The sequence below is a fragment of the Sphaeramia orbicularis genome, chromosome 13, assembly GCF_902148855.1.
Source record: "Sphaeramia orbicularis chromosome 13, fSphaOr1.1, whole genome shotgun sequence".
Classification (NCBI taxonomy): domain Eukaryota; kingdom Metazoa; phylum Chordata; class Actinopteri; order Kurtiformes; family Apogonidae; genus Sphaeramia; species Sphaeramia orbicularis.
Window position 1 is genome coordinate 20,436,509 of NC_043969.1, and position 26,159 is coordinate 20,462,667.

At 36.5% G+C, this 26,159-nt stretch overlaps 1 protein-coding gene across 3 annotated transcripts in view; it reads right to left on the reverse strand.

Moving 5' to 3' along the window:
- The window catches only part of sphkap (SPHK1 interactor, AKAP domain containing), a 167,124-nt gene that overhangs the window by 57,662 nt on the left and 83,303 nt on the right, over positions 1–26,159 (reverse strand). For all 3 annotated transcript variants that reach the window (XM_030151753.1, XM_030151748.1, XM_030151750.1), the window contains exon 2: positions 12,743–12,833. In XM_030151753.1, the coding sequence (XP_030007613.1) occupies positions 12,743–12,786 (44 nt within the window). In that variant the 5' untranslated portion in view covers positions 12,787–12,833. The remainder of the gene's footprint in view (positions 1–12,742; positions 12,834–26,159) is intronic.

A 26,159-nucleotide genomic window follows, 5' to 3' on the forward strand; every position in this document is an offset into this window, starting at 1 on the left:
ATTTGTGCATCTTTTTCACATCGGTTTAGCCATATTATTTGGATTTCTAATACTACTGTACTTTATCCTGAGAGATCTGAACATGAGTGGACAGCTCTAATTCCAGGTGTGAACAAACTCAGGATGCATTAAGGTTGGGTTTAGATCCACTCAGCATGCATTTGAAGGTGGTCCAGTATGCTCATGTCCACAGTCTCGTATTAGTCTGAACAGGTTTGTGTCATGCAAACTCAGCGGTCCTTCACTCTCTGTAAATTTACAGTTTTACTTACCATGTTTTATGCGAGTCATAACTGATCCATCTCACTAACACTTAATTCCTGACCTGGATTCCCTGTGAAAACCCTGACAATGAAACAGTCGATGTTTGCTAATGAAACACTCGAACCGACTGATGGATGCTTTTCTATCAGGACAGTGTGTGCTCAGTCTAGCAGAAAGATCGCAAACACTGAATGAAAGTACTCGCAGCACACACAGTGTTGTTTAGATAGGATGGCCCTTCTCCACCTCTCCTCGGCTCTCCCTGCCTGCCTTCCTCTCCTCGCTGGAGGCGGCTGAGTGCTCCTAATCAGCAATCATTTGAAAGGTCATGAGTGAGACGCCTGTGGGAGAAGCTGCGGGCTGTAAGCTAACAGTTTGCCTCAGTTAACTACCGAACTGAGCTGGCAGTTCCTGAGCTGTAGGTTATCTAAATTGGCTCGGGACCCCCTTCACTGTATGTTTCCTTTTTTTTCCCTGTGACTTTGTCATGATGATTTTGTTTGCATTTTTGATGTTGCTAATATTAGCCACACATGCAAATGTTTGGCAACGATGCTGCAACTTATCATATTCAGGATTATTATTTGGAACTTTTGCCCACTCACAGCTATAACTTAAGTGCGCCTAAAGCCTTGAAATAATTATTAGACAGCCTGGACCTTCTTAAAATTGTATCATCAAAATGTGTACATAATAGTGTGGAGAATGATCTCAGTGCCAATCTGTGTGCAGAGACGCTGGGACAGATGGCCGAGGCCAGATTTACTCAGGCGTCCTACTGTCTACAACTACAACGCTGTCTCCTTCAATTCAGATACAATAGTGTCCATCTGATCTTTACAACCACATAGCATCTGTTAAAGCTGCTGTATGTGTGTATATGTGTGTATACATCTGCTGGTGTATACACATCAATGTGTGTGTTTTTATCCTACTTGTTACTCAGCCTGCTTCATAGACTGTTGGAGTTACAGAAATGAGTACAATATCGAACAAGAAATAAATTATGAAAAGGCTTTATTACCCAGTGCTGGACCCACTCTACCCACTCAGTGAACTTAGTACACTAAAAATATGAATAACTAAAAAATAATGATGTCAAAAAAGGATCATGTCTCCTTATTTCGGAACAACTAAACAAACTCCATTGGTAGTCGATCAGCCACCCGTGTGAAAAAGACTCTCTTCCTCAAATGACCCTCAGTCCTGCTTCTCATTATTTTTGCTCTCCCATGTGGCAAACCTGGCCTGGCCTGCAGCTGAGCAGACTGTCTATGTGAGTATGATATGCGTCATCTCATACCTGACACACAGCAAACACATTACTTCACTCTGTTTTTCTCTGCTGCAGAAAATTTGGATGTGCTTCCCTACAGTGAATATTCAACAAGATAAGTCAGTGTAATGGATTAAGTGTAGCTTTATGTATTGTATTTACAAATTAATTACAGTATGATAATGAACAGCTTTAGGCAAAAACAAGAAGAATGCCATCTCTTCTTTCAGTAATAAAAAGTGTCAGGAATTTTGAATTTTCATTTACTAACTGCAGCAGCCACAGATGTATACGAAACAGGATGTGCAGCCTTGTTTCCTCCCGCTGTGTTACACTAAAGTCGTGTTGCCATGTTGCCTGTGTGAAGCAATTTAGAGCCAGAGTCTGCACAGTAGAGACCCAAGGATGTCACGACTGCCCACTGACTGCCTGATGTTTTTTCTTAGCCTCAGATTCTAGGCCACGATTGGTCGCTCACCCATTTTTATGATGTCGTATATTTTAATACTAAAACAACATGACCATTTAATATTTGTCTTGAAATCATCATCTTTCTGATCAGTTTGTTTTTAATACTGAATTCGATGTGAAAAAAACAGGTAACTGACAAGGACACACTGGCAGAAACTCATCGAGTGGTCGGCTGATACATGCATCATCCCCACCCTACGTCTATACAGCATAGACTCTGCCTCTCAGTAGTATCACACAGGTAGCTCCTAGCATTTTTACTTAATTTTTACTCAGAAGAAATAGTATTGTGATGTCCATCTTTTATGCAGTCTATGGTCTATTCACCGTCTTCCAGGCAGTTTAAGAGAGTAAATGCAGTTGATTTATGTGAAAATTCAAAATTACCCCCTTAAATTAGGTGTATAAGGGTGTAAAAAGATTAACAGTTGAAAATGGAGCATAATAATTGATTGATTGTAGAAAAAAAATCGTAGTCCTGATAGAAACACTTAAACAGAAGTTCTGGTAGCAGCATAATATAGAACACATGGAACTAGTAATCACAAATGAAAATGCTGTATAATCTTCCATGTCAGGGAGTTGAAATCAAAACTAGGGGGAACTGAAATTCTATTGTGTTAATTTTATAAACACAATAGAATGACATAAAACAGAGGAGAGACAGAGAAGATAAGGAAATAATATTCAACTGATAACCACTGAATGATTTGTAAAAATGCATGTCGATAGTGATTTACACACTTCATTAATTGAAGGGATGTTAATTATATATAATAATGAAAGAATTTACTTTGAGAGCAAGAGGAAGATACTTCATTAAATTTATATTGGTACAAATACCTGGTTTCTCCTCTTGTTTGTATATTTGCTCATTAATTTGATTCATTATAATGAACCTGGAATCAGATGAGAAGACTTACATATTACTTCATTAAGCTAAGACTTAATTAATTTCAATCTCACACAGTTTACTGGAGGTTTGGTTTTATCAGGAGGAAATAGTTTTTAACAATGTATACACTCACTGATTTTAATCCCAAAACAGAATGAAACAGCTCAATAGCCGAGTACAGAATAGTCAAGGTTTCTGTCAGCATTAGTACCTGTTTCTCAAACATGTCCTTGAAAAACATGATGGACATCTCTCAAATCTATACTTTAAAAGGTTCCGTCAGGGTATATCTTCAGCCTATTACCATCACACTTTCCCTGGTGAGCACCACTTGACTCGGACAGGTGCGCAAACTGCCAGACTGTTAATAGGTGAGACAAGATTGTGAAATAGGAGCCCTTGAATCTGCCACTCCACTGGTCTGACAAGACTCCTGGAGACGTAAATGCAATACAGTCCTGACATTACTCCATTAGGCTGCTCTAATGAAAACACTGCCAACTCCTGTTTCTTATCCTACAAGATACAGTATCACATCCTCATTGGACATAACAAATCAGCCGAGTGCATCTGGTCCAGTGCTTCAGCTCCGTGACAGTTTTCTGACCCTGGTGTTTAACTCGGAGGTGTGATGTTTTCACAACACTCATTACTAAGTATTTCTCACTTCCCACCATTGGCATGGAAAGTCAAATTCCCTGATTCTGTCCTTCAGCTGACAATCAACATCTTTGCAAAATGAAATAAATTATTAGTAAACTAATGTGAAAGTGGTAGAGTTGTAGAGCAGAGGTTCCCCAACGTTTTCAGCTTGAGAGAAAGACCCAGGAGAGTTTCCGTAGGACCCAACCTCTCAGAAGTACATCATGAATCATCAAAACATCCGCATTTTTCTTTTTTACTTTGCGGTGATAAAAAGCACTTAGCTGGCCGATCTACAGTAGGAGACAAGCTCAAAGTTGGATGGTCAAATATAGCAAGACAACTTCAGAGCAAGAAAACTTCAGCAAGTGCTTTGAACAGTGTGAAGCAGTGTTAGCAAAACACAAGTGACCAGTGAAGAGCAAGCCACGTAGGTACAACAGGGCAACAGTCATTTTGATGTCCAAGGCTCTATCTTTTTGAGATGCCCACAAATAACAAAAAATTGTTCCGGGGGCTGAAAACTGAAAAAAAAACGAAATCACTTCTGGGATAATGGTAGATAAACACATAGTTTTTTTCATGCTCAAAGCACTGTCTCTTCAAAGTCTCTTCTTTGCACAGAAAAAAAAAATCTTGACTTGATTTTATTCTTGAAATGCCTCATCTTAAGGCATCTATTTGTTCCTCCATGTCCATGTAGCTCTTATACTTTTTTCTGTCTGTGTTGCCATGGTAATGCTAAGCAATATACAAATGCACGTGACCAGATGAACATCACCTAAAAGCTCAACAAAACCAACTGTCAAAAAACACAACACAATCCAAACAACAAGCACTTAAATGGGCAAATATCTAAAAGAAGCTAACAGTCTGAGACCAGCATATCATGAGTAATTTCATTAAACAAGAGATCAATGCGACAAACTCTGCACCACTAAGCTAACACTAAGCAGATTCAACAGTACAATTATTATTTCTCTACCAATAAAACGCACTGAATGAGGTTAGTAAATGCAAAAATAAAGTTGTCATTATGAAGCTGTGATTACAAAGTTTGTCTTTCCTTTACTGTTTTCTGACCATAACTTGATTTTATATGAAGATTCTGCTACTAGCTAACCCACTGTTTTGTACATTGAAATTATTCTTCGTAGAAATAAATGGCCCACGTTTTAACAGGTTGACCTTTCATTACTGATGACCCAAAGCCAGTGTTTGAACTTGTACTTGTATTTTCATTGTGTTGGATAGGGTGGGAAGTTGCACTGAATGTTGTTTTGGTCAGACAACAATCACATTCAAAGGTACTAGAACATCTTAACAGAATGGAAGGTCAACTCACTTTATTATCCCTGTGGGTAAATTCGGTGTCTACATTTTACCCACTTTTAATACACACAGGACCTAGAATTAGAATTAGTGATTAGCATTAGTACATTAGAAGCTTGGGGACCAATTCCAGACTTTCATCAGTACCTTGGTCAAGGGCATTACCAGGAGAATGAATCCACGTATACCTTTTGAATGGTGGGGAAACCTGTGTAGTGCAGAGATAACAGACAAACTCAACATAGAAAGACTCCGCCCCAAAAGAACACTGCCTCTACTTCTGTTGACTCAATGAAAACTGATCCATGACCCATTTTAAGTCCTGATTATAAATTTGAGAGAGGCATGAGTAGAGAATAAGAACTATTCTTAAATGAAATTATTTTTTTGTTGTTGAAGTGCTGTTTGTTTGTGCTGGTTGATGTTGATGTTATTGATAGTCTTTAATCTTAAATAGGTGTGGCTGCAGCTCAGTTGGCAGAGCGGGTCGTCCAATGACCGAAGTTTTGGTACTCTGAATCCTGGCTCCGACTGTCCATGTGTCGAAGTGTCCTTGGTCAAGACACTGAACCCTAAATTGCTCCCAGCAGGGCCTGGCAGTGCCTTGCAAGGCAGCAGCTGCCTACTGGTGTATGAGTGCGTGTGTGAATGGGTGAATGTGAGGCTTTGTAAAACGCTTTGGACACCATGAAGGTGTGGAAAAGCACTATATAAGTGCAGTCCTTTTACCATTTATATGTTATAGTTATAGCTTTTAAAGGGTACCTGAAGTAAATTTTCATTGCTAGCTATTTCAAAAGACCATGTACATTCATATAATGCTAGCAGTTCTGTCAAATTATAGCCTGTTGTCAAGTGCTGGGTCGCATCTCTAGGACAATGACAGAGTGCAAAACTTATGGCTGTACAATCAACAAGCGCGAACACATGCTTTCCACTCAATCTCGCTCACTGACTGCTGCTTGTTTACTTGCATTAAATCACCTGGAATCAACATGGTTCATCACTTCCGGCCCCCAGTGTCTGCTCCCCATAGATTCTGCCCCCACATGTAATTCTCATAATAAAAAGGTCCAGTGTGGTGCATTTATGGGGATTTTTTTTTACTGAATTTGCACCTCTCTTGCTTATAAGTAATAAACACAGCACAATTAATGTCGCAAGCATGGCCAGTATAATTTAACCTTTTAACCCCTGATGTGTCTGTAGTGACCGTTCTGAATCTATGATTTATCTTAAAAATTCATAATAATTCAACCGGCGGGAGGGGCAGAGCAGTGAGTGAAACCGACTTGCTGTAAAAGTAGACGGTTTGGGCCTTTTTTTGTTTTTACACTGTTTTCCTTGTTTTTTTGTTTTTACTGTTGTTTGCTGTGTTGTCGTGATTTTGATTTTCCTTTTTATTTTTTTTTTTTGCAACCAGGTGCCAAAAAGCAGCTGGACTGATTTTTTTTTTTTTTTTAAACAGAGCCTCAAAACAAAAACTACTGGGCCATAATTCAAATACTTGTTCATTGTGTTCCAGTTCACAGTTCATATTCATTCATTCATTTTCTGAACCCGCTTTATCCTCACTAGGGTCACGGGGGTTGCTTGGAGCCTATCCCAGCTACATAGGGGCGAAGGTGGGATACACCCTGGACAAGTCGCCAGTTCATCACAGGGCACAGTTCATATTCAACATCCAAAATCTCTTATTGATGAGTGCCTTATTTAGTAAAAACCTGTCAAACTTCAACTCCTCTCTTTGTCTTTTTCTGTTTTGACCCAAAAACACACAGTAAAGCAAAACCACTGAAGAAAAGGAACCCAAGCACATACTCACAGCATTGAGACACTTCTACAGATGCAAATTCAGCCATTTGATTGAAATAATGTCTCAGGGTTAAAAAGGGTTAAGTTTCCTTTATTAATAAAAATCTAAGCTCAGACAAGGTCGGCAAAAAACAACTAGAGTACCTATACACAAAGCAGAATAAAGGATAAAACAAATGTAGCCATCCAAGAGTTAAAGGGAAATACCCCATATCGACAGAGAAACAGGCTGCTCTACACTGACCTTTTGTACTGCAATCTAACAGCTATTTTTTAAATCTATATGTTGTCATCCCCTCTTTTCAGATTGACAGGTGCAGGTTATGAAAGAAAGTGAGACAGAATTACAGCTGAGGAAGAGAAGCTGAGTGCAGATAAAGCTGGACCCAGTGAGGGCAGCAGAGTTGGAAGGTTCAGACCCATTAGCTTTGTTCTTCTTAATGGCAAGCTCATTCATGTGAAGAGTAAAACAGAGAAAGAGAAAAAACGGAGACACAGGGGGAAATCATTTCTGATTTATACCTGCTGTTTAAAGCTCCATCTTCCCTCTGATTAGTCTACTTCAGACATAGCACCCTGAGCACTGATTACATGCTTACAGCCCCAGACACCTGCACACCAAGCAACAACCCCAGCCCTGCTTCCCATACTTTCATGAAGAGTTCTTGATTTGAGATTATTTCTGATGAGGCAAAAGCATCCACAGTATATCTAGGAGTGATAGCCGTTGGGCCAAAAAATATTATCAGCTTTGGGTGTACCAGGATCACTGCTGAGTACAACTGTTGTGTTCTGTTCAGCTTGAAGCCAGGCAGCGTGGATTGCTGTTAAATTCTCAAAGACCGTGAGCCAAATGCTTGACTCAGGATTTCAAGCGGGATGAGTGCTGACTCTAGTCTAGTTGATGATATTAAATCACTGTTTTATTTGGGGAATTTCAGAATATGCTGTCTAATAAACATTTTAGGGTTCAACAGGTTTGACTTTAACAGAATGTAAAAGTGAGCACCGACATTCAGCAATAATAGCCGCAGTATATTTATGGTCGTGACTTTGATTTTTCTCTGTGCTTATGTAGATGATAGTTTTTATATTTAGTACTCATACAAATATATACAGTGAGGATGGTTAAAATAAAAATCGCGTGGCAGCCAAGCTGTTCTCCCAAAGTACAATTTGACCTACAATTATCTTCTGCCCTACTTCAGTCTGTCCCAGATGATATCAGAGTATCTAAGGCAGGTGTTTGTGATGCCCTTCAACATTTCTCATGTCTGTCCTTCAGAGCAATGCCTTGAAGCTCATCTGAACATCTGCACGATGTTGGTGTTCATGTAGTCATGGATGAGCATTTTGTGGGTTTTCCTCAGCAGTGACTATTTAAGATGGAGTGGGTCATACATCTTACTGGAAGGCTAAATGAAATGTCCTTGACAGCATTTATCCGGTAATAGAGACAATTTCTGTAGGTCCCCACTCCTGTTGTACACATTCATTTTTCTGTGGCTCTGGTGCATTTCTGCACACCATAGATATATGCTGTATAACCTCCTTGTAATTTGAGATTCCTTCCTGACTCCCATAAGTGTTTATGATTAGGAATAAAACTGCTTTGCATAGGATTACGTTTAGATCATGGTTTGGTATAAGTATTAACAAACATTGTCATTCATATCACATTCTTACAGCCTTTTTCTACTTTAAACTATGTCTATGAGGAAATAAGGATTAAATGATTATAACTTCTCTGGAATTTTTTGAATAACAAAGGTAGTTCTCTTACCTCTTACTCGGGTTCATCTCCAAGACAACTTAACCTAACTGAAAGCATTGTGTACTGACTGTTACTGAGTAAATAATTCTCCCAAAAGATCCCACAGAGCGTAGTGTGTGAAAACAAAAAGAAACAAAACTCTCAGATTTAGAGAGGATTTGTGAGGAAGGATAGTATAGACCACCTAAACCCTTTCCTTTGTGATAAAATTTTATATATAACCATAAAACAGAACGATCAAAGCTCTAAAGCATATGATTTGTTGATAATATATTTAACAGTGAGTTTGCCATGTTTTCAGTTCAGTTTTTACCCCTCAGCTGAGGGGTATTGAAACTGTTTTGTCGTCTGTCCCTCTATCCATCTTGTCTGTCCATTCAAAGATGTAATCACATTATCTGAAGAATGCACTGAGATATCTGCACCAAAATTACTGTGGATGCATCTTGTCATGGAGCAGAAGCCTACTGAAAATAGGTGACCTTGACCTACTTTTTTCAAGGTCAAATGGCCCTGTGCAGTTATAATATCTGAGTGCTTTCAAATATAAATATGCATGTAATAAGTTTTACACAAACACAATCTAATCTAAATTATAGGACAGTAACTTTCATCAGAATCTTATATTATATTTGGCTGAGGGGTATAAAAGTATACAGCATGTTATGTTCATAATTCTCCTTTGCTTACTCTGAACTGAAATAGTAATAATGAAACAAGAATTCATTACTTTAAAAGACTAAACAATAGTATTTATGGTCAGATGGACTCATGTTTGAATGATGTGATATTGATTGTTATTCACACAGTTTGTTTTGTCTTTGTTTCTTGGCTTTTGCTGCTGTAGCATTTGGTTTTAGTTTGTATTATATGTTTACATTCCTGTTTAAAATTAAACTTTGTTATTTTTATGAGATATATGCAGCTAATTTTGACCATAAAGTGTTTGCCATTGATGACCTGATGTCAAAACCACCCTTTTCTGTGATTGCACTCATAACAGAGGGAGCAGATACCTATCTTTGTTGTACTTTTGGCTTGATTGCAAATGTTTTGTTTAGTCAAGCTGGGGAACTGAAAGACATCTGTTTAACTTGCTTTAAAATACAGGCTCCCGGTCTGTGCTGGGTCTTATGAATGACACAGAAAACTGAAAAAAAATAAACATTGCTAAGTGCAAACAAATCACCAGTGGCAGCACAGCCAATAACACATTATTTCAACCTCCACTGCTGTTGATGTCAACTTACCAATAACAAAACATCCATTCCTCCTCTCCCGCCTCCCCAGTAATATTACATAAAACACACCATGCTCCCACTCTTTTCACCATCTGTCCCATTTATTTTTTGACTGACTCTTGGGTTGCGACACCTGTTATACGGGCAGTGCTGCTGAGACATCGGTGCTGTTGCAGATGATGAGATGTCTCTTGGAAGCCTGTGCTCTCTCAGCAGCCTGGCATCCATTAGTGTTTTATGGCCAGCTCTCTGCCTCAGCAGTCCCTGTGCACACAGAAGTGCTTGCCTTTTCATTTTCCTCCCTTTCTCTCTTCCTAAGATGAATCCCTGGGGAACACCGATTTGGGTTCTGATGATAAATGATGACAATTAAGTGTTGTAATCACCCTCAGACCCTAGACAGCTGTTAAGGGGGCAGAACATAGAAGTATGCCCCCATGTGGAGGGGAGGGAAGGTATTACGACACATTCAAAAAATGTAGACTGAAACCTGTATGACCTCTATTAATGTACAGTAGAAGAAAATAATCCCATTAACATGAACAGTTTATATATCAAATATTGGTATTATAAACAGACTTTATAATTTGTTTTACTGCTGTATCACTGCTGGAGAAAAGTCTGACTGAACTTATTATCGTTCTGGAAGAGTGGAAATGTGTCTTGTTTGTGCTTCTTTAACTCATAAAGACCCAATGCTTCTTTTGTGGCACTTCCCAAATTAATTTTTGTCTTTATTTAGCCTTTCCTACGCGATGATCAACATTTATTAGAACCTCTTGAGACCCAGCAATGCATTTTTGTCCTCTGTAGTGGACAAGAGTTTTACAGCTTTATTCATGAAAAAAATGAAAAATTAAAAAATCCACTGAAAACGACATTATATGAAAAAACAAAATAAACTAAAAAAGCACTCAGAGAGCGCAGACCTCCGCCATGGCAGATCAGTGTCCGCCCCCCCCCCCCCCCCCCCCCGATCACCACCAAAATTTAATCATTTGTTCCTTGTGCCAGTATCAACATTTCCTGAAATTTTCATCCAAATCCGTCCATAACTTTTTGAGTTATCTTGCACACAGACAAACAGACAGACAAACCAACGCCAGCAAAAACATAACCTCCTTGGCGGAGGTAAAAAATGTATCTGAAAAAACCATTCCATCATGCTGTTTCCAATTAAGGCAACTATTTAATGTAAAATGGAAAACATGCTTACTTACTGGGTCTCAGGAGGATAGTATTATCCTCTGTATGTTGTGTTTTTTCAGCAAAAGTCAGGTATTTTCCTATAATTCTCTGATCATATAGATGTTTATAATAGCTCCGTTTAAGGTTGAGGGATATTATATCAAAAACAGAGAAAACTGATGAAAAAAATGACTTTTTCAGCAAACTCATCAATAACTGAACATAAAATAAATGTGTCCATCCACTGTCATTGATCCAGCTCTGTGGGTTTTATAGGTGAATCAATGTTGTAGAAGATGACGGTGTTTCCACGTTGACTATGGAGCCTCTGAACTTCCAAATGGGTCATATCTGATGACCATGAAAAGATGACAAACTGCATTTTACACTAATTATTTCAGCGTATTAATAGGTTTAGTGGTTCATTAGTTATTAAACACTGTAGATCAGTAGATGGTTTTGGTTGCCGGTGGGTGTTTGGGTCTTTATGGGTTAAATTAAACACAATTACTCAAGGCAGCGCTAAGTTCAGGATGTAACAGTAGTGTTTATGTGGCCCTGCTTTTGTTGAACATTTGCATGTAGAGATGTGACTTTTGGTATGAAAATAGCTAAATCCCAGAAATGCTCGGAAAGCTATTACTAAAAACTGGTTGAATGTAAATGCCTCAACCCTGGAAGACTGGTATCATGTTGTCTACTTGGGTTTGTCATGGAGCAAATCACATTTTACAACAGACTCCAAAATGATAGATTTGATAAAATATGGGAGAAATGGAGGACATTAAGATGACCAGATTTTGTGTAAATCTTTTTTTTTTTTTAATTAATATATTCTCTTTTCTTAATGAAACTGTATTTCCCTGTATATTGTTATTGTATTTGATTTGATTGCATACACCCCTCTTTAAATGTTGTTGTTATCCTACTTTTTTCTGTGCAAAACCTTCTTGAAAAATGAAATTATAAAAAAAAAGAAAATCGCTAAATCCCACAGTAAAGTAAAAGATTTTTTCCAGTTATGTGATGTAGGATGTGTGGCATGTGGGTTGCACACACACACACACACACACACACACACACACACACACACACACAGGAACTGGAAGTGGAAGAATGTGAATGTCAACCACACTAATCATCCTGTCAGGTTTATGTCAACAGATTATTTCATTCAAGTCAGTCAATTTATACCACTAAAACCTGAAACTCAGAAAATGTGAAGCTGAGGAAAAATAAAATGATCATAAAATTGTACACTTTGCAACAAAGAATTGACAGTGATGTTCCAAGAAATGTTTGGACAAGTTCTTCACCACATGCATTGTGAAATAGTAGACTGAGAACAGGACTGATACTCAACAGAATAAATTCCTAAAAACACAGTGTTTTATAAAGCAGTGAATTTGCTAAAAGCAGCCAATCTGATTTTAATCCTGATCACCTAATCATGCCCTAATAGGGATTAACCCTTTATCAGGCAAGTGACTATTTTTGGTAATTTCCAGAAATATTAAATATGGGACCAATCCCGTGCCTCAGTGAGGTCAAGAAGCATATTGGTTTTTTATAAAACTATACAGCGATTCAGAGAGATTTTATAGATATTTTGAAGCTGTAAATAGTGAATATGAGTAATTTTTGTCAGTTTATGACCTTATTACAGTTGTTTTATTGCATGTCTGTTTTTTTAGCAAGTGCTGCTCAGATGTTTTATGTCAAGAAGAGGGAGATGATGATGTCAAATAACATACAAAAGTTGAAATTTTGAATTTCAGAGTTTTTCAAAGAGTGCCCTATAAAGGGTTAATATGGAAAAAAATAAGAAGAAGTGCTGATCTTACAGCTCGGTGAAGGCCCGCAGCACAGTGAACAGTGACGACAGCATCTTCAGCCTCCGATGATGTTCCTAAATTATCACTGCATCCACTCGCCCTGAAATACACAAAGATACTTTAATTGAATTGATAACAGAGCTTCCGTAAACCCACATGTATACACTGTCTGTGTCAGGAGGCCAGAACAGATGGCTGCCTTTCTTTGAGAGTGTTTGTGACTCGTAGGTTTCCTCTGCTTCATCTGGCAGATGTTTAGCTGTGACATTGCGGATGTAAGCAATTTAAGACACAGCAGTTTGTCTCCACCTTTCTCTCACAGGTTGCACAAGCACACGCACAAGTGAGAAAGTACAGTCATGCACATATACTACTGAGAAAGCGATGCATTGGGCAAACACAAAGCTATTGTAAAGCAGTCCACATATATGATGGAAGAGCTCAATAGTTTATATTTGTTCACGCCTTTTAATAAATGAGAACTGATCATTTACTTTAGTTATGGTAACTCTATCATAATTATTATATGTGCAAATATCATCCCTTATTTTGCCTCATAAGGTAAATTTGTAGCTTATTTCTGGCTGAAGAAAGCCAGTATTAGCACAAGCATCTGCAACAGATCAGGTGTATTTGCTGATAAAAACATACTAATGCACATTGCAGGTTATTCACTGTGCAACTTGTTCTCATACTGGCTACCAAGAAGTAAATTAAATGATTGCTAACTATCAGTGATGTATCACCTGAAAAATATAACATTACAACATTATTATTATTATTATTAGTATTAGTATTATTATTACACTTTTTTACCCAGTACATGCAGTACTCTCCCCATATTCTACCCCCAGATGCATCATTTATATAATCATTTATAAAGTTGACATGTGGCTTACATAGATAACATGTCCATATGGTTTACTGTATATACCATATGGATATCCCACACCGGTGAGAACACTGTACTCCTTTGCACATTGCCATCACTTTCTACATGCATGAACTGTGATGGCCATGCATTAATTATGGCTCATTAAGCCATAATTTTTACTCTTTGAGCAGCTCTCTTCAAGCCATACCACAGACAAACATAATACTGAAAGTAGGAGTGAAAGATTAGTTTGATACTTTTACTCTTCTTTTAGTGTAAACTGTGTATTTTATAGGACACCATGTATCCAGTGCATGCATGTCTTTCTATCTTCAACTTGGTTTACTTAGCCTTTTGCAAATATTGCTACACAAAGCTCTCACAGAATAGCAACAAAAACAGTGGTACCAAATAATAATAATAATAATAATAATAATAATAATAATAATAATAATAATAACAATAATAATAACAATAATAATAATAACCCTCTGGTATCCCATCCAGCAAGGCCCTTACTAAGCACTAAGTGTGCCTTTTTGGCACACTTGTGGAATAATGTAAAAAAAATAATAAATCATACAGTTTATTTTTAATTCTTTTACACTTTTCTATTTTCTATTTTTCTATTTCATCAACTTGAGCCGTAAATAAAAATACTCAATAATTGTCACATTTTTTTAACCCCTTAAATGCCGTGTTTGTAATGTAAACAAACCATTTTTTTGGATGCAAAAAACACATAAAACATTTTTTTTCAATATACTACATAAAAAGTGGATCACATATTATTTGATTTTTGCAGCCTGGCATATGTCAATCATTAACTCCAACATTGGTTAATTTGCATTTTTAGGTCAAATGTTCAAAAATACTAGCATCTGTCACCAAGTGTGCCAAAAAGGCACACCTATGAATCAAACTATTAAATATTATATATTGATTAATTTTTCTGCTCTAATTTGATTTTATTTTTGTAAATCAAGGTCAGCCCTAATCCTACATATTAAATGGAAGAAATAGTGCATTTTAGGCACATTTGGGAGACAGATGCTTGTTTGGTAATTTTCTTTTTTTACAATGTGCAAATTGTAGTTGGTGGCTAGAATTTTAAAGATCATGCAAAAATGAACAACTTTTGAATTCTAACCTTATTTAAATTGTGAAAAATAATATTATGTTTTTTAACATGAAGTGCAAAGTGTGCCTAAAAGGCGCATCCGGATACCGGAGGAATAATAATAATAATAATAATAATAATAATAATAATAATAATAATAATAATAATACATGTTATTTATAAGCACCTTTCAGGACACCCTAGGACACTGTACAGCAAAGTAAATACTACCTGTTTAACCGTGAATACATGCAGTTTTCTGCTAACTGGTGGAGGAACATCTCAACTTCAGTTTATCAGTGTGGTTGCAAATAGTCATAGTGCATGGTTGGCACAGGGCTGTGATGAGGTCATGGCAGATTGTAATGAAGTTGACACACACATTAATTAAGTTATTGGGTATTTTAATGAGGTCAGAGCACACAATATTGAAACCATTCCACATTGTGTTGATGCTTATGTTAATCTCATACACACACTCACACACACACACACACACACACACACACACACACACACACACACACGCACCTACACGCATGTTATTTGCTTCCTGCCACACAATTAAGCCACATCCTCTGGATGATTGCTGACAAGAGATGCAAACCTGATTAGTTCTCATTAATTCATTCAATCCAACAGAAAAATGTACCTGCATAGTTGCTGCCTGTGTTACAAGTCATTAGTCATTTTAGTCATTTTCAAGAGAACAGTGACTGAGGACAAATATGAGACATATGTGGCTGCAAACAGTAGTTAGCACAGGGGTCACTGTTATATTCAGAGGCATTTACTCTGTTCTGAGCAACTGTTATACTTAAGTTAAGGTTAAGCATTTCAAGTGATTTTTAGCTAAAATGACATCCAGAAAAATTTACATCTCATATAATGAAACAGCATTTGATTTTGGTTCCTCATCTCGAAACCATCCAGTTTTTTTCCACTATTTTTGGAAGAAGATAATTAAGTCATTGGTGAAAAATTACAAATAAAAACCTTTCAGAAATTTGCCATGATTCAAGTGGTCTGAGGGGAAATGAAACATCTGCACCTCCTCTCTTGGATCTGTTTTCAGGCTTTAGAAAATCAGGCCCAAGACAGGAAACTTTGGCCACTCATAAGTCTTTTCAGAGAGAGAAGGGTATAAAGAAGGGTATTTAAATGCTATCATGACCAAGACTGTCTATTAAAAAACTTTGTGGAGGAGTGTGTCAGCCCTCCTTCCCGTGATAATTTCAATGCACTTTTCCATAGCCTCACGAAACAGTGAGTCCATTTATATGACCATAAAAATGTGATAACTGGGAGTAATCAGATAATTGTAATAATTTAATGTATTTATGTGCATTCATTCATAAATGCGATAATCAAAAAACCTTCGTTTACTTTTCAGTCCATTATCAGATTTCTTTCTCCATATGACTCAAACTTCCTGTTATTGTTCTCTGCTCATGTGACTTCATCACCTCTGTTTTCTACCATTCCTTTTTTTTTTTTAATTTTTAGCACATGCACTGATATATAAGAATGCAATAAATCAGATTAACAGGTATATATGCACAAAGACATTGCAGTACTGGGGAGAAATCTAGGTGTTTTAATACAATTTTCTCATCATAATCAGTTAACTACACTACACTGTGCTGTTTACACGATCACTTAAATAATCTGATCACTCCAAAAATCGGATTATGATTGGATTTGTAGTTTGCATGTAAATGGCTGACTGGTGCATCATCCATTTGTCTTTTCAGTCTGTGCTTAGGTAAGAGGAAAGAGCTGAAGGAGGACGATGTGCACTTTCACCTTCATCCTACAAACACACTTGTCTTTAACCAAAGAATACTGTACTGTACGTCATTTATGCATGTTATTCCCACTTGAATAAACGGAACTATGGTGACCCGATGTATTCACGCTCTCAGAAGCAAACTCAATTGACCAAACATCTCAGGCTCAGCAAAGAGGACAATGCACACCGTAATATCTTTGTCTCTTCCAGATCTACAATACGGCCCAAGAACCAGTTTGACCAGTATATCTAAGCACAGCTTCAAAATAAGAATTGATTTGTTGTTGCCTTATTGATCCTTACACCAGTTTTTCAGTTGTAAGGTCTTGCTCAAGGACACTTCAACAAGACCAGCAAGTGCTTTGACATTGACTTAATTTTGCTTGTTTTTTTCTTTGCACTCTTAAGAATCAAGTAATCAGAAAATAAACAAATGAACAAAAAAAAAATAAATAAATAAAAATAATTTTAAAAAAAGCATATAAAAAAACACTGCTCTTAGATGGTCAGTGTGTCTTTTGGTAACTGGATTTTCTTTTCGGAAACAATAGAAAAAGTAGTGGTTAATTGAGTTTTGTTTTTAAATAGACAAATTAAAATTGAGTTTCAAGGTGTTTTTCTCTCTCAGTGTCAAACCAGATCAACCAAATTTAAAAAACTGATTGATTTTTGTTTTCTCTTTCTAATAACAAAAAAGAAAGTTACTACCTGACAGAAATGGAAAAATGGACATCGTAGACATGCTCCCACCATGAATGTCTTTGAACTCCAGATTTCATGCGAACTGGAAGATTCGTACAAACTCATTGTTCATAAGAATCTTTGTGTCCTAGACATTAGCACTGTTTCTTTGAAAATTACCACATCCAGTCTCAGAAAATGAAAAAAAAAAAAAACAGATGTTTTTGGTCCATTTTTCCATTTCTGTCAGGTAGTAACTTTCAATTTTTTTTATTAGAAAGAGAAAACAAAAATCAATCCGTTTTTTAAATTTTGGTTTATCTGTTTTGACACTGAAAAAGAAAAACACCTTGAAATTCCAGTTTAAGTCCTCTATTTTAAAACAAAAATCAATTCACCACTAGTTCAAATTTTTTTTCGGAAAGGAAAATCCGACTACCAAAAGATACTCTGACCTTAGACAAACATGAAGTTGATTAACCCATAAAGACCCAAATATACACCAGTGTCCAAAAGCATCTACTGATCTAAAATGTTTAATAACTTTAGAGCTATTACTCCTATCAATACATATAAATAATCGGTGTAAACAGTTTAACATCTTTTCATGGTCATCAGATATGACCCATTTGGATGTTCAGAGGCTCCGTAATGAACATGGAAACACCGTCATCTTCTACAACACTGAATCACCAGTAAAACCCATGGAGTTGGATCAATGACAGTGGATGGAGACACTTGGTTTATGTTCAGTTGATGATACATTTTACTGATAATGTCACTTTTTTCTTAGGTTTTTTTCTGTTTTTTGGTATAATAACCCTCAAATATAATCTCAGCATGATGATTAAAGTATATATCTGTAAAATAAATATAGGAAAATACCTGATTTTCACTGAAATAAATGCAAAATGGAGAGGATAATATTATGATAAATAGTGCTAAATCACATATGAAATGATTAAATACAGAGACAAATTAATACATGAAGTCTCACAAAAGTAGCACTGGGTCTTCATGGGTTAAAAAGTTGTAATAGTTTGTTGATTTGTGGGATTTATACTGTATTACTCTAAATTGTCATTGTCACCATGACATAATGGACCTTTGTTCCTCTGTTGATAGAAACAAACATGTGGGTTTTCTTACAACGGGTGTTCAAAGGCAGAGGATTATGGGTAATTCACAGTGCCTCTTGTAAGGGTTGAGATAAACATCAAGAGAATCAATCCTGCTTTGATGAATACTCTTTAATCTTACTCAGTGTCCACAGGCACTTAAAGGTTCACAGAGGAAGATAGAACAACATAAAAAACTAATTTCAAGACCATTTCATTACACTCATTCTTTTTCTGTACAGTCATTTCAGATCTACAAGGAAAAGGCCATTCATGTCAACACAGACTGAATGAATAAGCAGTCAAACAAATACAGTGTAACAGAGAGTCCTAGCGGTATCGTGGACCATCCCTATTGTCTGACTGTGTCTCATTCAGTGCATGTCAATAAGCACAGAGTAACAAAGGGTGTGTTTCATTACAGCTTTCATTTCAAGTGGTTTCATTTCTCTCAAGGGTTCATTACAGACAGAAAGGGTCCGGGGTCAGAACAAACACAATCACTGAGTGACCTTTAGCTTCATTTGTGTATTAGATAATTTGGACTGAGAAATGTGACCTGCATGCGTTACCCTGAAAAATCTGTGGTTAATAAACATTCAGACTGACTCCACAGCATATGTCAATAACAGAGACACAAATAAGAGGTTTTCTGTTCAAGACATTTTGAATATAAGCGCATTTACTACTTATGTGGCATGTCCCAAACAAATTTTTCTTTTTTTTTTTTTTAACCTTTCTTAGCTGGTTTATCACCATTTATTCAAATATTATCCTCTGTATTTTGAATTTTTAAGTATAAATAAGATATTTTCCTACATTTATTTCACTGATCATGTAGATGTTCATAAAAGCTCAGATTAAAGTTGAGGGTTATTACATCAGAAACAGAGAAACTGAAGAAAAAGTGACTTTTTCAGCAATATCATTAGCTGAACATAACAACAAGCATCTCCATCCACTGTCATTGATCCAACCCCATGGGTTTTATTGGTTAATTAATGTTGTAGAAGATGACAGTGTTTCCACGGTAACTGCAGAGCTGCTGAACGTCCAAATGGGTCATATCTGATGACCATGAAAAGATGAATAACTCTATTTTACACCAATTATTGACATGGATTGATAGGATTAGTGGATCGACAGGTATTAAACAGTTACATGTGTAGATGGTTTAGGTTGACGGTGTACATTTGAGTTTTTATGGGTTAATGTAGAGATACATACAACATTTATGAAGTTCCTGTCTGGTGTTTATAGAAGATTACCTCAATTTAATATATTTCACTGCAGGGTAATGTTAATTTTTGGAGCTGCAGTATATGTGTTTTAAGGAAAATTTTGATTATATCATTGAGTTTTTTCTGCTTTCAGTTAGGAGAATAAATACTATTCATCTTGATCAACTAGATCAGTAGTCACCATCGTTTAATATGGTCATGAAATACAGGTAAAACAGGAGCTTCTCCATATTCATTAACACACACCATACCATACCATACCATACCATACCATACCATACCATACCATACCATACCATACCATACCATACCAACTTTATTTATAAAGCACTTAAAAAACTTTACAGCTGGCCAAAGTGCCGTACACAAATCATAAAACAAGGGAATTAAATGAGTAAAACAGTAATAACAGAAGATGCAAAACAAATCATAAAACAAAGACAAATTCAAATCTGGTAAAAACAACATAGGAAATCTAAAAAAAACCATCTCACTCAGTGATTAAATGCCAACAAGAAAAAGTATGTTTTTATAGGTGATATAAGTACAGGCAGAGACTGAGCCTGTCTAACGTCTAAAGACAACATAAATATCCTGGGAAATGTTTGCATTTTTTTTTCTCCGAAGTAATGTATGTATTATCAAAATTGTTTAACAAGCTCATCAGTAAAACAATTGCTGTTTAATGACCAGTGACTCCTCATTTTACAGAGTCCCAGAGTGAATAATTTGGAGAGTGCATTGTCACTGTTATTATTACAATGCAATAAAACTCTGAAAAGAAGGTTCAATAAACTGATACTACCTGTGTTTGCTGTATTGATTTCTCACAAGCTATTTTATGTACAGTATAGATTACTATTGTTTTTTGGATGAGTCTGTAAAATAAGGATTGCTCACAAAATTCACAACAAAACAATGGCTAGATCCATAAAAGGACGGCACAGCTTTTGCACCCACAGATCTGGTACAAACAAGACAAAAGCAAAGCATGTCATTCCCAAAGCACCAGCAGAGGGATTCAGTGGAGCTGTGTTGACTTTGGCCTTTTCTAGACAAATCAGGCCATGTCTACTCTAATATGGATATTTTCCTCCACTACCAAAAGAAATCTGCAAAACCTTCATTTTCCTAAATATCGCTTGCTGCACTATAACACAAAAATGACCACAAACCAGTACAAATGCTCATACAAAACAGATAATATGAGAAATAAAAGACACAGATGCTTTAGTCTGTCATGAAGTTGAACAGCAACAGTGAGTTTTGCTTTAAAGTTGAGTTACCTTAAGTGTTAGTTCAGGTTGACAGGGTATATTATGTAGTTTATACATCAAACTAGTACATTTCTGTCCTCTCCTGCAGGAAATCCACTGATTTACACACATATGTGACCTGTAGTTAATGTCTCAAGTGCATGGTTATTACACAATTGTAACCCGCTTGGTAAGGGTTAAAAGTGTACTTTTATTCATTCTCATCATTATTTCTTTCCATCAAACTGGATCAATGGTCCCCCTTGTTGAACTTAAGGACTGAAGACTCCTTTTTTCTTCGCATCACAAAAAAAACCTGACTAAGAAGAATTTCCCAAGAGAAGTCAGGACAAATAAAAGTGCTTCCTCGACGGTTCTCCGACCTCTTTTTCTTTCAATTTTCTTTGCCATACACGGAAGAAAAGATGCAGTTTTCAACCCATGAATTAGCGATGTTAAGTTACATGACTATTATTAGCATGCTACTTTCGGTTTCAGCCAAAAATACATTTCCGTTTTTCAAAATAAAAGCCAAATGCATATAAACGTAAAATGAAAAGAAATAATGATGAGAATGAATAAAAATACACTTTTAACCCTTACCAAGCGGGTTACACCATGCAACAACAGATGTGCATTAATCAGAATTTTTAAAAAATTGCCTCTTTGAAAATTCTGGTTTGACCACTGTTTATGTGAGTAATTGAGGCCCAGACACAGAAGAAAAATATCTGTTTTGCAAAATATCTACAGTCATGTGGATGGGGCATGAGCCTTATAACAAAAATCAGACTGATCTCATGAAATCACATTGTATGTCACGCCAGTTCTTATGACATTTGGCGTGCTACACATACACATTTTCATCCTTTCTTGTGTTATTCAGCACCATTTGATCACGTGTCAATACACGCAAAGATCTCCGATTTATATATCTATAACCACTAACCCTAACCTTAACTGCTAATCACGTGGTATTTGACGCAGCATGAACATAGTCGCAGAAAGCTTATAATGCATACAGATAACACAGCAATAAAAAGGGGCATGTATAGTGTGCATTTTTATGCAATTCATGATATCACGTTGCACCAGAGATGATTTCTCAGAGACTGCAAGGGAAGCTCGGCTTCCCCTAAAATTATGAAAATTAAATGGTTAAATATGTATGGTTGTGTTGACATTTCATTGACTACAAATGTGTTAGAACACGTTCATCTCACAGACAAGTTCGTTCAGAATCAGCTTTATCACAAACCAACAGACTCAATGTTGTTCATTTCTCATTCATTCCCGTTGCACTGTTTTCTCATACGATCTCTGCTCAGTGCATTTGTCCGTAGACGCTCAGCGTCCATGCACTTCAATGGGACTGAGTGGAACAGTTTTTTTCATTGCCTCAAAACTGGACGGTAATTGGATAAATGCCACGATGTTGTCCCGCCACCGGACGCTCGGCGTCTCTGGGGGTGAATGGAGCTGTGGGTGGACCTCGGCTGGGCTGGACGCTTTGCTTCCACGTGCTGATTGGAGGATCAGTCGAAAGGCTGAATCCCATTTGACTGACAGCTATTTTGAGATCTACTCCTTCACTGACAGAGTTCAGTTTAATACCGTCGCGCATTCTGCTGTGAAATCGAGAGAGAAACCACTACGAAATTACTTGTTCATTTCTTGCACTGTAAATAAAACACACTCATTGGACTTCCTTGTTTCAATTTAACATAATTTCAACGTTTTCTTGTTTACTTGGTACGATAAGGTCACTGACCATTTTCTTAAAAAGGAACGGAGGGCCGAATTTATGTTTAAATAACTTGACATTTTTTCGGATGTAAGCCGACAATGAGCTTCCCCTCTCTGAAAGACGAGCAGCCGCCACTGCATTGCAAGAATTGGCAAATACAAATTCACAAAAGATCAGCACAAATTGCCAAATGCAGTTATGCTAATGCAATTGCAATCTGCAGAAAACTGGTGTTAGCTGTGCATAAAACCATTCTTCAGTCACTTTACGTTCCTCAATATCTTTAAGTTTGGGTCGCTTCAATGATAAAACATCAATTTTTATTTTTCTGTGGTTTTATGGGTGAGATCTTTAATAAGGTTCTGGAAAGATTTTGTGGATCTGAGGATTATCTCAGACTAACCTCTGAAAAATAAAATGTCCTGACAGTGGTGATGGAGATCAGCCTGATTTATGACAAACCTGAGTCAACAGCTGCATAGAGCATGTTTCAGACCTGAGTCACATTAATTAAAGAAAGGAAGAAACAAAAAACACATTTCTGTAGATTTTGCCACAAACACAAAATACTAGAGAAGCAAAGAAACTAAATACATGAAAGTTTGTTTGTGATAGTGGAGATGGACTTTTCAGACTTGGGAGCTTTTACTTTCTGCAGATTTCAGTGGACCCATGAAAAATATGGAGAAAAGCCTGGAACATTTAAAAATCCAACATAAATACTCACTCAGGTGCAAACCTTTATGTTTTCATGTAAGTGCATGTTTGGAGCAGCATGCCATCAGGATGAACATTTTTGTGAATAATTAAAAAACAGCAGACTGAGGATGCAAATTTGTCAAATTTCACAATACTACTAGAGGATGAGATCCATTTGTCTGGATTTGGTCCCAAACTTCTAAAATCACATTCACTCAAAGTAAGCCAAATCGCAGCTGGAACAAAGACTATGGATGGTAAATATTTAATAGCCTGCAAATAACATGACTGAGTTGTACTATGAATCAGTTTCTTGCTAAGATATGACTCGTTTGTCAAGACAAGAGAGACGATTTATCCATCTGGCTTTGCAATTGAAACACAAAATAAAGAATCAAAATAAAACACAAAAAAAAATTAAGATTCAACATTATTCTCCACTTCTGGGTACATCCTTTAGTACAAAGCCTTTATGTAACAGAGGTTTTTTTGTTAAATGTTATCATCACTGTCAGTTTTAAAAACAGTAATGATCCATTTCACCATCTGAAGCCCTCTCTTACAATACTGACACCTTTTCATATTCACGTCAGGAGCTTTCACACATCACAGCTGTGGCAAACTCAGTGTGTCTCAGGTGTTATATTGCAGATGCACACCAGGCCATTGAGAACATGCTGAGTAGAAAAGGAATTGCAAATAACACATTTTGACATTCTTGGAGAAGGGGTGGGATTTGCCACATGGCACATTAGTGAATGCTAAGAATATAGTTAATATTCTACACTTATTTTAGTCTGGTTGACTGTGCTGCAAAGACTAAAAATTTATGCTCTCAAACAATTAAAATGTTCAATCAGATTAATCACAGGGTGACTGTGGATTAATTTCGATTAATATGATTAAATAAAATAAATTTTAATGTATAGTAATTGCATTTCATTTTGCATGAGCAAACTGACTCAAGAAAGGAGGGAATATATATATATATATATATATATATATATATATATATATATATATATATATATATATATACACTTCACATGTTTGTCGTAAGCTGGGCGTCGCATTAGCTGAGGTGCTAGCAGAATCCCAGACTAACGTGTGTTTCACGTTAATGTGGTATTTTAAACAGGAAGTGCTTCGTTGAAAAGAAAACTCCTTCCTGTAGAGCAGGGGTGTCAAACTCATTTTCTTCCAGGGGCCACATTCAGCCCAATTTCATCTGCAGTGGGCCGGACCAGTAAAATAATAGCATGATAGCCAATAAATAATGACAACTCCAAATTGTGTTAGTGCAAAAAATAACAATCAATTATGCCAATATTTACATTTATAAACTATCCAAACAAGAAGGATGTGAATAACCTGAAAAAAATATGAAATTTGCTAAGAAGTATTAGTACAATTTTACCAATATTCTGCCTTGACTTATCATTTATACATGTGCATTACAGATCAGATCTACAAAGGGACAAAACATTCAGTAATAGGCAGAATATTGTTAAAATTGCACTTAATTTACTTCAGACATTTTAGGTTATTCACATTTTATTGTTAAAGGATAGTTTTGTTAATGTTAATATTTTCATAATTTAATGTTTTTTGCACTAAATCAAAGAGAAAAAAATGGTGTTGTCATTATTTATAGGTTATTATGATATTATTTTTGAGTTTGACGCCCTAACTTGCACTTTGCAAATTCATCCAACGGGCCAGATTAGAACCTTTGGTGGGCCGGTTTTGGCCCCGGGCCGCATGTTTGACACCTGTGCTGTAGAGTGTGCATAATGCTTGATGTCGGTTGACTGTTCCGTCTTATTTTTTTTTTGTCCTCATATTTCCATCCAGAGGGTCAACGTTTTGTTTTGTGTCTTCCATCTTTATGGGTTGGTTCTGCTGCCTGTCACAACTGGATCAACTGCCCATTTGTTCATGAATGAAGGTAACTCTACGTGGACAAACTGCCCCGAATGCGTTGGAAGAGACGTTCAGAGTCATTTTGCGCTGCAGATGGGTTAATTGCATTAAAAATTTTAATCAGATTAATCATGATGATGGATTAATCTGCATTAACGCATTAATTTTGACAGCCCTACTAAAAATGTAACACACGGAAGGTCAGTTATATGGTTTACTTCTTACTCTGATTTGCAATATGGCCACTATGGTCTCACAGTTCATCTAGTTTTATATCACACAATAATACACATTATTATACACACACATAAAGACCAAAGGCGTGTTCCAAAGTAATTCATCTAGCTGGGTGATGGATAATCAAAGTAAAAAAAGAAAAACATGAAACCTGCACACGAGCATAACTCTGGTATTAGCATTTCAGTCATAATAGTTTTAGGCAAAGCTGCTCTACAGACTTCTGACAAATTCATTATATGGGAATTGTTCATTTAATTAATTGAAAAAAAAAAAGACAGAAAATCACCACTCTATACTTATACCCTTCTATAGGAAACTTTGACTCAGAATTGTCTGGCCTGAAAATAAAACCTCAAAAGAGTGAAGACGTTCCAAATAGGATGACACTGTGCAAATGTCTGGTAATTATGTAACTCAGTCTCAATACAAATTAGAACAATACTGTCATTGTTAGTGATATATTTGGAGCATTTTGCCTTTATGCTGACATACAGAAAAGGACCGTATGTGGTGCAATATTTTCATGGCAGGAGGATTTACAAGATCGCACAATCATGTGAAATCACAAGAGAATCCAGCCCTGATTTGCTGCCTAGTCTGCTGTACCCTGTACAAAGGAGATAGGAGAAAGCTTTTATGATGGAAACAGTGTTGCCAAATTTGTAGTTTTCTTTTTTTTTCCATTGTATTGTATATACCATCATGTCACTCATCCTACTTCTTGTTATTTTATCT